General features: G+C 35.2%; 2 protein-coding genes across 2 annotated transcripts; both read right to left on the bottom strand.

Annotated features, from left to right (window-relative positions):
- Positions 1-830: 830 nt before the first annotated feature.
- On the bottom strand, positions 831-4,277 carry LOC111498735. The gene is made up of 3 exons (XM_023150090.1): positions 3,402-4,277; positions 2,814-2,991; positions 831-1,409 (listed from the first exon to the last, which is right to left on the bottom strand). The coding sequence occupies exons 1-3, from the start codon at positions 4,056-4,058 to the stop codon at positions 988-990; spliced, it is 1,257 nt and encodes a 418-aa protein (XP_023005858.1). The 5' UTR covers positions 4,059-4,277; the 3' UTR covers positions 831-987.
- A 6,933-nt stretch (positions 4,278-11,210) lies between these two features.
- On the bottom strand, positions 11,211-13,223 carry LOC111498737. The gene is made up of 4 exons (XM_023150092.1): positions 12,750-13,223; positions 11,974-12,084; positions 11,754-11,834; positions 11,211-11,554 (listed from the first exon to the last, which is right to left on the bottom strand). The coding sequence occupies exons 1-4, from the start codon at positions 12,984-12,986 to the stop codon at positions 11,480-11,482; spliced, it is 504 nt and encodes a 167-aa protein (XP_023005860.1). The 5' UTR covers positions 12,987-13,223; the 3' UTR covers positions 11,211-11,479.
- Between the last annotated feature and the right edge of the window lie 135 nt (positions 13,224-13,358).

Genomic DNA, 13,358 nt, shown 5'->3' with positions numbered 1-13,358 from the left:
AAAAAAAAAAAAAAAAAAAAAAAAAAAAAAAAAAAAAAAAAAAAAAAAAAAAACTAGGAATAATTTAATAAAAAAGGTATTCCTAAAAAGGGCTAATTTTTAAGTATGAACAAATTCAAGTACATTGCGCACTTTTATTGATTCCAAATTTAGAATATTTTAAATAAACATAATATTAAAAAAATATATATTCCGATTTGAAAAATCTCTTATATATATATATATTTTCTCTATCTTTATAGGCTCAATTTTGGGGGCAAATAATTTAATTTGTTGACACGTCACAGTCGTACTCTCCCGAGCTAAGAAGCTGAGAGTGAATAATGGAATGTCTGCCGAAGAAGCGTAACACCAACCCCTCACCTTCCCTTGTCTTATATTTCTTCAAATTTACACTCAAACCATAATAAAAATATATATAATTGAAAATTTAAAACCATATTAAACATATTTTAGGTTTCGGTACCTAAAATCCGATTAGATACAACTTTTAACGTATAGTTGCTTAACGTTGAATAATTGATCTTTTCTTGAAAGTGGAAGAGTGGTATGTAAGAACCGTCTTCATTCTTAAGAAGCTAGGAGTAGTTGTGACGGTAGGGAAATGTCATGGGTCATTAAGTATTGAATTCAGATTCCAAATCTTGATTCAAATTCTGGGCATGGGTCGTTACAAATAATGTCAGAGTTCCGGGGGATGTCAAGGGTCATCAGGTACAAATGCGGTCATAGTTTGGAACATGTCAATTTGGTACCACTAGTTACATACATGGTTACTCGTGGTCTATGTGCACGGTTTAGCTAATTAGATTATTTGTAAAATGGCATTTGAAAAAGTAGAGGATGATAATATATGGAAGGATAATATCTTTGTACTTAAGAGGGAGGTAAAGTTAAACTTAAGCCTATTCTCTTCCTAATCTACTTTATAATCTAGAGATTATTTATGCAAATTTAAATATAATCTATGGAGTTTAATCATTTCGATCACTTAATGAAGCAATCTACTTCTGTTTGCATTTCCTCCACCAGCAACCTGAAGATCTCAACCTCTATTTCTATGGCTATGTCTCCTCTTTCCTCCCCATTTCTCTTCCACCCGACGTCAACCTCCGCTCTCAAATCTTCCTCCGCCATCACGTCGATGGCGCTCGACTCCACCTCTTTCCACAAATCCCATCTCATGTAAACTCTCTCGACATTGCTCTCTATGCCGTGTTGTTTCATGTCCTTTTCGTTATTAGACCGATCGAAGTTATGGCTTTTGCACTCTTCTTCCTCGAGATGATCACCGTCGTCGTCCAGTTTGCCTTCCTCATCCTTTAGTAGAAATGTCTCGAGTTCTACCGGGTCTAGCTCTGCTAGTCTCTCGAATCTCCGAAGCTTTTTCAGTAGCTGATGCTTTGCCTCTGAGAAACACCACAAGGTTAACATGAACAGATTAGAAACAGGTGACGGTAGCACCGCGAATTCGAAGTTTGACTAAATGATTCGTTTTTGGCAAGAACAAATCGGTCAAGTTGCGTATAATTACTAGAGCTACTCATTACTGAAATGGTTTAAAATCCCGTATTGAATGCTCAAACAGTTCAAAAGATGAGTGGACCGGTAGGGGGTGGGGGGGACCTAGTTCAGAGGTATAGAAAACGACCATGCCATTCCAAAACGATGAAGGAACTGGCTCAATGATTGAACAGCCTAATAAATTGAAGAGGACTCCCATAATTATAACACTTCTCTTGCACCAAAATGTAGGTAAGATTTAAAGTTTTGAAGAACAAGAAAAACCAGAGCCATAGGAGGCCATTTGAACAAAAAAGTGTGAGATCTTACCTCGGTTGGAGAGGGGAACTAAGTGTTATTTATGAGGATGTGGAAACCTCTCCCTAGTAGACGGGTTTTAAAATCGTGAGGTTGACGGTGATACGTAACAGGCCAAAGCGTATAATATCTGCTAGTAGTGAGCTTGGGTTGTTAGAAATTGTATCTGAACCAGACACTGGGTAGTGTTCCAGTGAGGAGGTTGGTCCCCAAGAGGGTAGATTGTGAGATGGCACGTATTCTTTATAAGGGTGTGGAAACTTCTCCCTAGTAGATGCATTTTAAAACTATGAGGCTAACGACGATACGTAATGGGCCAAAACAGAAAATATCTGCTAGCGGTGGGCTTGGAGCTGTTACAAACGATATCAGAGCCAAACATTGGATGGTGTGCCAGCAAGGAGGCTGGTCCCCTAGGGGTGGATTGTGAAATCCCTCGTTGGTTAGAAAGAAAGCTGGTCCCTAATCACATTACTTGGGGAGGGGAATGAAATATTTTTTATAAGGATGTGAAAACCTCTCTTTAGTAGACGTGTTTTAAAACTGTGAGGCTGACACCTATAAATAACAAGCCAAAGCGGACAATATCTACTGGCGGTGGGCTTAGACTCTCACAAAAAGCAAGTGCTCAACAATACCGTGCAAGAGATTTCCTCGTATTGTCGTTGTCTATCCTCTTTTCCCTTTGTTCTATTACAGATTTTACCTAAATTCAAAAGCTTGTTTTGGTTTCACCCCCACCCATCTGATAATTGAAATCTTCCCAATGGAACCCACCAAAGATTCATGTGTTCATATCTAGTACAGCAACAAGCTTCATGAGTTTTAAAGCTCTATTAACCATGTCTAATCAGTAAAAAGTATCAATTCAGACAGTATCTATAAGCAAATGTAGCCGATAACGATAGAACAACAAACTCGAATCAATGCAACAGACAAAACAAGTATATATTTCCCTAATATGATTAGCAATTGAATTGAATCATGCTTACTTTGGACAATGGCATAGCTGCGCTCCATTTTGTAATCATCGTCGTCCTCACCGTCCTCATAGCGACCCTCTTCGTCGTCCTCAAATGGAGGATCCAACACAGACACAGGACTGCTTTGTTCTTTCTCTTCCTCCTCATCCTGAACAGGCAATTTCTTCAAGCTCTCTACGTCATTGACCTGTAAATTTGTCAAAGAAAACAAGGCAAACAACAGTGAAAAAGTTGGTTCTTTTTCTGTTCTTATAATTATGCCAACCAACAAAGGGGGGAATGTTTAATTATAAGGAGGATGTCGGTACCTATGGGAATTAAAATACAAAGGAAAATACAAAAAGGGGTTTGTCCTTTTCTTGAAAGGTCAAAAATTTTCCGGGAAAAAAGAAGAGTGTGGAATAGAAAATGAGAGATTTAGCGGTTTGTTTCTCATAACTCACTGTCGTTTTGGTGGGGTTGTCGTGTTTTGACGCCTGAAACTAATTCCGGCGGTAATTTCAGAAAATTTACACAAAATTGCCGACAGCTGGTGTTTTTCCGATGAACCCATTTCATAAAATTGCAAAAGAACAGTCATAGAATGAGTATTTCAACCTGATGGTCGTCTCGAGCCGGAGAAGATGGCGGAGAAGAAAATTCCGGCGTCCGGTGACCGGCGGAGGGACTTGATTGAAGCACAAATCGAAAAGGGCTATCGCAGAAGTCCGAGCTCGTTACATTACTCTGCCGAGAAACAGAGTCGTTCCCATTTTCGTTCTCATTAATCGCCATTTTCGCCGTCGATGGGTCATTTCTCCGACAACCACCGTCAATCTCCCGCTTCCGAGAACGACCACGATAAGTAAACCGCTTAAGAAAAGAACCCAAAAGCCCAAATCCATTCGATCTCGCGGGCGTTGACTGTTTCTGAATCCTGAGAGCAGCTTCCAGAAGAAGCCTCGCCGTTGTAGCCGGAACATGGAGGAACATAGCATTGGAATTCCGGCAAGGACTCTTCACCGGAGACTGAAATTGAAAGAGCGGCGAAGGGTTTCTAAGATCAGGAGAATGATTGAACGATAAAAAACAAGCACCCTTACAAAAACTCGCCGGAAAATCAGCGAAATGGGAAATGGGTTTTGGTTTATTGAGGTGAAGAAGGTGAGATTTGGGGGAAGGGCGCTTAAGAACACGTCTGTTGGCTATGAAATTGGTGAGAAGAAAGGGCTCTTGATCCTCTTTGAGAAGCTCGTGTAAGTGTTTTTGAGCCATGAATTGAGTGAATGCCCAGAGAGAAGTGAAAGCTAAAATGGGCGAATCCAGAATTTTGAGTTCAGTTAGCTAAGTTGAAGAAATTTCAACTTTCAGAGACCAAAAAGTTGGTTTGGAAGCTAAGGAAAGATGAGTTGACACAGAAATAGAGAGAGAACCAACTTTGGGAGAGAAACAGAGTGGAATGTGGAGAGATGGACTTACTCTGATTCAAAATCAGGGATGGAATATCGATGCAAATATGTAATAATATTATTATTATTAAATAATTTTTATAAATTAAAATTTCCTTTAAATTTAAAACTAATAAATTAAACCCAGACGAAAAGCTCAACTAGGTCCGTATTTATTAGCAATGGACTTGAGTCTAAAAATTTCGTTTTCTTTTAAATGGAAATTCTCTACCACGCTCGGAACAAATCCTCGCAAATTAAATGAATAATTATTGATGTTAGATCTAAAACATAATTAAAAAAATTATAAGTTTAAAATCATATAGTATAAGAAATTAAGAAAAGAAAAAAAAAAAGAATGGAAGAAGAAAAAGGGGGTGGTGAGAAAACGACAAGATTAGTGTACATTAGTTTACTAATAATAATATTAACTAACAAATTGATTTTGTTAAATGTAAATTAAGATATGACATGTCAGAAATTAAAGCATATGGTTCTGCAAGGTCTGCAAACAAAAATTAATTTCTCCATTTTGTTGTGGAATTTTGTGTAATTAAAAAAGAAAAGTAGTTTCAGAGAACAGTTAACTGAGATCGTACGCTCACTCAGATGAACTGACCTAATATCATTAATAATTCCTTCTTTTCTCTCTCTTGAATTACACCTGCCATTGTTAACTTGTGAAGGTTAGAGGAAGAAGAAGATACAATAATAATAATAATAAATTATCAAATTAATTAAAAATTGCCTTGTTAATGAAATATTGAATCGATATGTCGGAGGGGAGCGGAGTTTGTTGGGAAAAAAACACACATTATGAAAAATATATTTTTTTTATTCCCGTCTTTGAGCTCACATATTCGGAGTACCCTACTACTTTAACCGTCTTTTAATGCTTTGAATTTCGATTAGGTATGTTATAGTCCACGACTTTTCTAGTCTGCTGCTAAATTTCTTGGTTTGTTTAAGAGTCCGGGTCACGAGTTGCATAGGAACGCCTAATCGAGTTTTCGTGTGTAACAAAGATTTAGGTTAGAGTAATTGATGTCAAATATATTTATTATTTTAAAAAATAATAAAAATGGTATATGTAATTGTGACCGAGGAAAAAAACATAGGGTTATGGTGGAAGATATAAAAGTTTACCCTTCAATTGATTAGAAAATTACAAAAATGACACGTCCGGGACGCAAAGAAACGTGAAGGAAGGAGCGTCATGTCGTCAGAGTACCCGACTGTCGAGTCCATATCCAATCCCACTACACTCAGCTTTAATTTAAAATTCCCTCTTTTTTTTTACCCAATTAATTTAATTTTATCTTTTCTTTAATTTTTACTGGTTGGTTCTGAAATAAAAATCGAGTTTAAATTATATTTTAAAAAGTGGAATAAAAATGGTATGATTTATTATTAAATACTTTTCACAAAATTACACCAAACTTAATATTATTACCGTGGAATAAAATGGTATGATTTATTATTAAATACTTTTCACAAAATTACACCAAACTTAATATTATTACCGACCACATATAATTGAATCACTTTCGCTAATTCCACAAATTTAAAAATGTACTTTTCTTAAATAATAATGATTTTTTTTTTAAGTGTAAAATGGAAGAAAAAGACAATCGTGTGGTATCTTTTGTGAAGGATGTTGAGAACATTTGACATGAAAAAGTGTTGGATTAACTTTCGGATAGAATAAGGTAAGACATGAAATTCATAAGAGTTGCTTTTGGGAAGATGCGACAAGGGAGCAATGATATTCAAGGTTAAATTAGTATATTTGCATTTTACACTTTTATTAAATTATTCAAAACCATTTCCGCTTTTGTGAGAAACAAAAATAATTTTTAAAAACTACCAAATAAAAGATTTTCAAACTTAAAAAACAAACTCAATTTTAAATTTGGATAATTTTATGGAGGTGAGATCTCACCATCCGCCTTTTTGTGGTCTGTGTCCTCGCTAGTACATAGTCCGATGTCTAGCTCTGATATCATTTATAATGGCGTCCGTTTTGCTTTATTTTACGACGTCTGTAAAACCCAGATCCACCACTAGCAGATATTGTTCTCTTTGGGGTTTTCCTTTCGAGTTTCCCCTTAAAGCTTTAAAACGTGTGAAGGTTTCTACACTCTTATAAAAGAGTGTTTTGTTCTCCTCCACAACTAATGTGAGACATCAGAATCCACCTCCTTCGGGGTTCAGTATCCTCGCTGGCACTCATTCGTTTCTCTAATTGATATGGGACCGCCACCAAATCCACCCATTTGGAGCCCAGCGTCTTTATTCACATATCTTCTGGCATCTAGCTCTTATACCACTTGTAACAACTCTTTCACATGTATATGAAAGATCACTAGGCCCACTGAGTAATGTAATTTATTAAATAAAAAAATAGTGTAAGGTAACCAAAAAATTAATAAAAGAACATTTGTAATTTCCAAAATCTAAATGGGACCCTTAAAAAATATATTTCTTCCACAAACGACAAAAAAAAAAAAGAAAAGTCAGTTACGAGTGCACAGCTGTTTTGGTGCATTCGTCCACGTAAGCATGTAATGGGCCCACCGTGGACGTTCTCGCACGTGTGCAAGTTCAACGGAATAGCAACCGAGTCTGAGACACGGTCGGAAATCTGTCTGTAGTAAATCGTGGGCCCCGCAACATCTAGTCAAAGTCAAACACCCACATACGACGTCGCACCAACATCGTTAACTCAATATTCCGCCACTCATTTAATTGATTAAAATAATAATAATAATATAATAATAATAAGAGTATTGTCTCACACTTCGAATCCAATGTTCAATTGGTCCCCACATGCGTTTTAATTCTGTCGTTTATTTCAAAATGCACATATCCATGTATACTAATATAATAAACATATTTAATTTTAGAAAAACTAATGATTCTTTCTAATTTTAAATTTAAATTAATTTTTCTAAAAAAATCTCATATTAATGGAGATGGTAGCTCATAATTATATACTCACGACCTTCTTGTTAATCCTCCAATACAAGACTCCAGCAATATTATTCATTTTTTATTTATTAAATTATAGCTATTTTTTCGGGTAGCATACGGGGAATAAATTGATTGGATTCCATGTACTTTTTACAACATAATATAAAAAATATTTGTCTTGTTTTTTGATTTTGTTGCTTTTTGGAGGGCTCGAAGAGAGTACAAAATGGGATTTGGAAGGATTAGAAATGTCACACTAAGAAGGATATGCAAATCACAACCATTCATATGCAAAAGCCAATAGTCAAAGATGATTACAAAAGCAAACCTTCTCCTTAATAAAAACATCTATAGATTCCTTTGGCATTCGCGCCATTAAAACGTCTTTTTATTTCGATTGTTTACATTCTCTTGATAGCAACGTATACGTCTTTTGTATTACTGTTTTTGTGTGTACAAATCGTAAATGTTTAATTTATTTTTGTTTATATATGAAGTATCGTTCTGTGAAGTCAATATAAATGTATTAGGGCGTATAGGGTTAAGGAATATAGTTATGGTTATTGACCCCGTTTAGTTAAGATGAAAAAAATTTCTTCCCACCTGACTTCCCTCAAGGTTCTAAGACACGTTTACTGGGGAGAGGTTTCTATCAACTCCCTCGCTACCACACCTGATATGGAATCAACTCAAGGAAAAGTATGAAACGGATTATTTTGATAATCAAGATCAAAATCAAAGAAAACTCGTTAGTCGAATCACTCCACAAGAGGTTCGATCAATACCACTTAAATGACTCTAGCATGCAAATTCTAGACACGAGAATTTGTAAAGAAAATCTTAGCTCTCAACAAAGCTAAAAAAAATATAAATTATATTTTTCTTTAATTCCAAAATGTGATGTCTCTCGTCAAAGAAACGAAGGTTTTAAATGACCTTTACAACCTTAACCTGACACATAACTTCCGAATTAAATTGGCTAGTAAATGAGAAATACCCATAACTTTCATATTAAAATGGCTAGTTAATAGTAGAATATGGTAACCTAGGTTAAATATCTTAACTTCTATCTGAAAAACAAACAAATATTTATATTATAATTAAATAGTGCCAGTAATGAAATGTGATTATTAATCATCTTTGGATTAGTTTCATAAATTTAGCCTAGTTCATTAAATGCAACTTAAAGTGCATTTAATACATCTCTTTCTTGAAGCTCAACTTTACACAACATATAAGGGAGGTCTTCAACATCTTACAGAATTTTATTCAATGAGCTCATCATAGCTTGAATACAAGTGTACAAGGTTTGTTGTAGCTTCTGGCTCTTGTCATTATAATTGGACCTTGAGGTATGGAAATTTCTTGATCGTGGTTCATATCAACACTGCTCGATGGATGGCCTTGACACCATTTGTAAAGGCCCAACTTAACCGCTAACAGATATTGTTCTCTTATTGGTTTTCACTTTTACGTTTCCTCTCAAAGTTTTAAAATGTGTCTATTAGGGAGAGGTTTTCACAGGCCCAACATTCTCACTATCACATTGTTGGGTGCTTGACTCTTATATCATTTGTAACTGCGCAAGCCCATCGCTAGTAATATCACCTAATGTCTAGGAATCATATCATAATTCAAAATTTAGATTCGACACCTAATGGTCACAAAATTTCACGTACATCTCTTGCAACACAACTATGTTACCCACTTATCTTAAATTGTTTCTAAGAGCGAATATTATTTCTACAAGCAACATCAATTGTTTTAATTAAATAAATGGTAGTACAAAACATTTACGCTACCATATTAGCTCTAGAGAATTTCCCATATCATGTCATATAAGATTTGGCATTTGTTTTTTGTGTAATTATTTGAATAATTATTTATAGCAAAAAACTATTTGATTGACTAGTTTATGTCGAAACAAAATCTTTTGTTTTTGTTGATGACGTGTCCCAAGTAACTAATAAATAAATATTTTTTTAAAGGTTATGAATGTCATAAATAATTGTTTTGGTGCACTTATTATTAATAAATTGACATGTAAATAATTTAGCATCATATCTACTTTTTTATTTGCTTTAATAATTTGATTTGATTGAAAACAATTGGTTTTTCTTTTTTTTGGTTAATTGTGTGATATTTAGAAAATTAAATATAATAATAAACTAATAGTTAAAAAATAATAAATAAAAATCTTTTTTAAAATAATAATAATAAATCACTAAATTAAATAATATTCTTTTTTAAAATGTCTAAAATAATCTAAAATTTAAAAATAAATTTGTGAAACTAATAGTTAAAAAAAAAAAAGAGAGAGCCAATAAAATTGAGAATAATTTTTACATTCTAGATATTTAATAATTAAATAAAAATGCAAAATCATTTAATTTATTTTTCTTTAAAAAGTTAAATTAGAAAACATAAGATGATCGGGGAAAAGAAATAAATAAAAATAAACTTGTATTAATCTATATCTTAAAAAATAAAAAATTTATGGTTTATATCTTGATTTAAGGTAGATTTTCAAACTGGCTTTTTTTTATATTTTTTATTTTCTAATCGTCGCAGTTTCACTATGTTTTAATGTTGGGCCTTGGTAACTAAAAAGGCCGATCAAGACTAATGGCTTTAGGTTTAGTATTGGGCCTTTGTCGACTAAAAAGGCCTATCAAGACTAATGGGCTTTAGATGTTAGTGTCGGGCCATGGTCGACTTAAAAGGCCGATCAAGACTAATGGGCTTTACGTTTTAGTATTCGGCCTTGGTGGACTAAAAAGGCCGATCATGACTGGAGTAAGCCTTGGTTGACTAAAAAGGCCGATCAATATTGGAATGGGCCTAAAAAGGGCCGATCAAGACTGGACTGAGCTTGGGTCGACTAAAAGGCCGATCAATATTGGACTGGGCCTTGGTCTACTAAAAAGGCCGATCAAGTCTAATGGGCTTTAAGTTTTAGTATTCGGCCTTGGTCGACTAAAAAGGCCGATCATGACTGGAGTAAGCCTTGGTTGACTAAAAAGGCCGATCAATATTGGAATGGGCCTAAAAAGGGCCGATCAAGACTGGACTGAGCTTGGGTCGACTAAAAGGCCGATCAATATTGGACTGGGCCTTGGTCTACTAAAAAGGCCGATCAAGTCTAATGGGCTTTAAGTTTTAGTATTCGGCCTTGGTCGACTAAAAAGGCCGATCATGACTGGAGTAAGCCTTGGTTGACTAAAAAGGCCGATCAATATTGGACTGGGCCTTGGTCTACTAAAAAGGCCGATCAAGTCTAATGGGCTTTAAGTTTTAGTATTCGGCCTTGGTCGACTAAAAAGGCCGATCATGACTGGAGTAAGCCTTGGTTGACTAAAAAGGCCGATCAAGACTAGACTGGGCCTTGGTCGACTAAAAAGGCCGAACAATATTGGAATGGGCCTAAAAAGGCCGATCAAGACTGGACTGAGCTTGGGTCGACTAAAAGGCCGATCAATATTGGACTGGGCCTTGGTCTACTAAAAGGCCGATCAAGTCTAATGGGCTTTAGGATTTAAAAATTGGGCTTTGGTCGTCTAAAAATGGTCGATCTAGACTAATGGGCTATTTTTAGTATTGGGCCTTGGCCTACTTAAAAGGTGAATCAATTATAATGGGCTATTGAACTCACGTAACAAAATAGTACTATTCACAGAAATAAAAAAACAGTTCCAATCATTTCTAAATTCAATTTAATAATTACGGAATATTATTCAATAAAGCAAAATTAATATTAAAGAATTTGATAGCTTTCATAATAGTCCTAAGGTAAATTCAAATAAGGTAAATTCAATAAGGTAAATTCAAATAAGGTAAATTCAAATAAGGTAAATTGTAATGGTTAAGAAGATACATTAATAAAGATGTAAAGATAGCTTAATTAATAAATAAACTTTATGGGTTTAGTAATATTTTCAAAATTAAATGTAATTAAACTTCAACTAATTGTAGAGAGAGAGAGGAAAAGAAGAAGGGTGAGATGAGATGAGTTACAAAGCTGTTTATAGGCATTTCCCTTCCTAAAATCAGTTCCTAGAAGAAAGCTAAACAAACAAAGACAAATTATAAAACAAAACACCCAAACACAGACAACACCCAAATTTCAATAAATACACAAACGAGTTCTTCTTCTTCTTCTTCTTCTTCTTCTTCTTTTTTATACTAAATACATCACACACCAAAAGCCTAATAAACAGGGGTTATCGCTTTGTCATCCGTCCTCGCTTCAATCAATCAATCAATCAATCAATTCATTTACCGAATCGTATCTATGTTCTTACTCAGCTCCTCCAGCTTCTTCAGCCTCAACCGCTCGCTTTCACTCACCAGCTGCGCACCCAACAAACACAAAGACATAAACAGTTTTTTTAGCTAACTACCTCATTCAAGTAGTCTCCAACAGTCGACATGGTTCGAAATTAATTGAATGGCCCCCCCAACGTGCAAAACTAGGTCCCTATTGTCCTACCTCTCGGTGATTTATGATGCGCAGAAGATCGAAAATGAAAGGGATTCATGGGGAACTTACCTCCATTAATTTGGTGATGAGCTGAACTTTTTCCTTGTTCTTGTCGTTGAAGGCATCGAGGGCTTCCTTGTACTCTTTTTCCTATGACAGACAATACAAAAACCAGCTCAGTGGTCCTATTTTATATGGTAAGCTACAATAATTGACATTCACAGACCGCAACATCATCTTCTTATATTGTATGCTTGTCCACACACCTATTCCTTCCCCCAAATCTTACCTTCTTTTGACAGGTATGTCCCAGAGGCTTTAATTCCTTGTTCACCGCGTCGATCCTTTTACGAACCTGTGCCACTTCCTTCCTCATCGGATCGGCAAGCGCCTCGAGTTCCTGGCGTTCATGAAAATTTCGTTTCATGAACCAAAACAAACAACAAAACCCAATCCAATACCAACACATTATCATATCTTCTTCTACTACATGTTCATCCACTTAAGCTAATGTTAGTTCTAAATGACTCTTTCAACCAAACATCGTTGATTTTGTAGGTCACAGCATAATCTTCTCCTTGAATGCGTAAATGAGAATCTCTAAGTTCTATGGACCTTCCCAGAAAAGGGTTTGAAGAAAATCCCCAAAAGGAAAGGCTAAAATTCAGATCAGAGCCTCAAATTTGTTCTAACGCTTTCAGATGACAAAAGTACGGGAAATAAATGAAAAATTAGAACATTATCTTGATAAAGTGTCTAGGTTAAGAATGCAAGTGAAAAGAATTCAAAGAAACTTACAAATCTGACATAAAGCTGCTTCTAATCCCTAACAAAACATTAATTTAATCCAAAACACCATAGAAAACAAAACTAAATCATGCAAAAAGGGGGTTAAAACCCCCCTGTTCTCAGAGCTTTTAAGCAGAGATTAACCCTAAAATTAGTCAGTTTCAAGAGATTTTCAGCAATTTTATCCCTAACTTTTTCATATAAAACAGAGCAGAAACCAAAATCTAAGCAAAACCCTAAAATCTTGAGAAGATTTTTGGAAGTTTATGGCGTTACCTCACGAATGCAAGCGAGGCGTTTGGTTTCTTCTTCGACGCGGCCTAACTGAACTTGAACCTTCTCTCTAACCTCCATCTTCTTCCGCTCGATCTCCTCTTCTTTGGCTCGGAAAGTGGACAGAGCGGACCTCGAAATCTCTTCATCTTCCTTCGACAAATGGCTGCTGAAGCTTAAGCTTCCTGGGTTGTTCTGCACCACTAATTGCTGCTGTTGTTGAGCTTGTTCTGGCTGCATCTTTTCAACCACGAAACCTTCCTCCTCTTCTTCCTCAATGAATTTCCTTAAATTTCTCTGTTCTTCCTCCTCCTTTCCTTCTGGGTTTCTTGCCTTTTCTCTCTCTTCTTTCGCTTTTGCTTTTGAAATGATGGGGTTTGTGCTGTATTTCTATTCTTTTTTCTCCTCTGGGTATTTCAAGCGCTTATAAAACTACAAAGCCTTTTGAAAGTGCCAACCCAGCTTGCCTTGCCCTCTCCCTCCACCTTTATCAACCAGCACTATATATTTTCAATCAATTAATAATAAAAATAAATCCTATTTTTGTATTTTTTTTTTTTTTTTTTTTTTTTTTTTTTTTTTTTTTTTTTTTTTTTTTTTTTTTTTTTTTTT

This window comes from Cucurbita maxima, unplaced genomic scaffold (genome assembly GCF_002738345.1).
Source record: "Cucurbita maxima cultivar Rimu unplaced genomic scaffold, Cmax_1.0 Cma_Scf00025, whole genome shotgun sequence".
NCBI lineage: Eukaryota > Viridiplantae > Streptophyta > Magnoliopsida > Cucurbitales > Cucurbitaceae > Cucurbita > Cucurbita maxima.
This window is presented reverse-complemented; position numbering and strand designations above follow the sequence as displayed.

Excerpts from the sequence above, each read along its gene's own strand:
- LOC111498735 (XM_023150090.1), bottom strand. The coding sequence starts at position 4,058 with ATGGCTCAAAAACACTTACACGAGCTTCTCAAAGAGGATCAAGAGCCC. Across the intron at positions 2,992-3,401 it reads CGGCTCGAGACGACCATCAG|GTCAATGACGTAGAGAGCTT; the intron begins GTTGAAATACTC and ends ACAAATTTACAG. Across the intron at positions 1,410-2,813 it reads CAGCTATGCCATTGTCCAAA|AGGCAAAGCATCAGCTACTG; the intron begins GTAAGCATGATT and ends GGTGTTTCTCAG.
- LOC111498737 (XM_023150092.1), bottom strand. The coding sequence starts at position 12,986 with ATGCAGCCAGAACAAGCTCAACAACAGCAGCAATTAGTGGTGCAGAAC. Across the intron at positions 12,085-12,749 it reads GCCTCGCTTGCATTCGTGAG|GAACTCGAGGCGCTTGCCGA; the intron begins GTAACGCCATAA and ends CATGAACGCCAG. Across the intron at positions 11,835-11,973 it reads GACATACCTGTCAAAAGAAG|GAAAAAGAGTACAAGGAAGC; the intron begins GTAAGATTTGGG and ends TGTCTGTCATAG.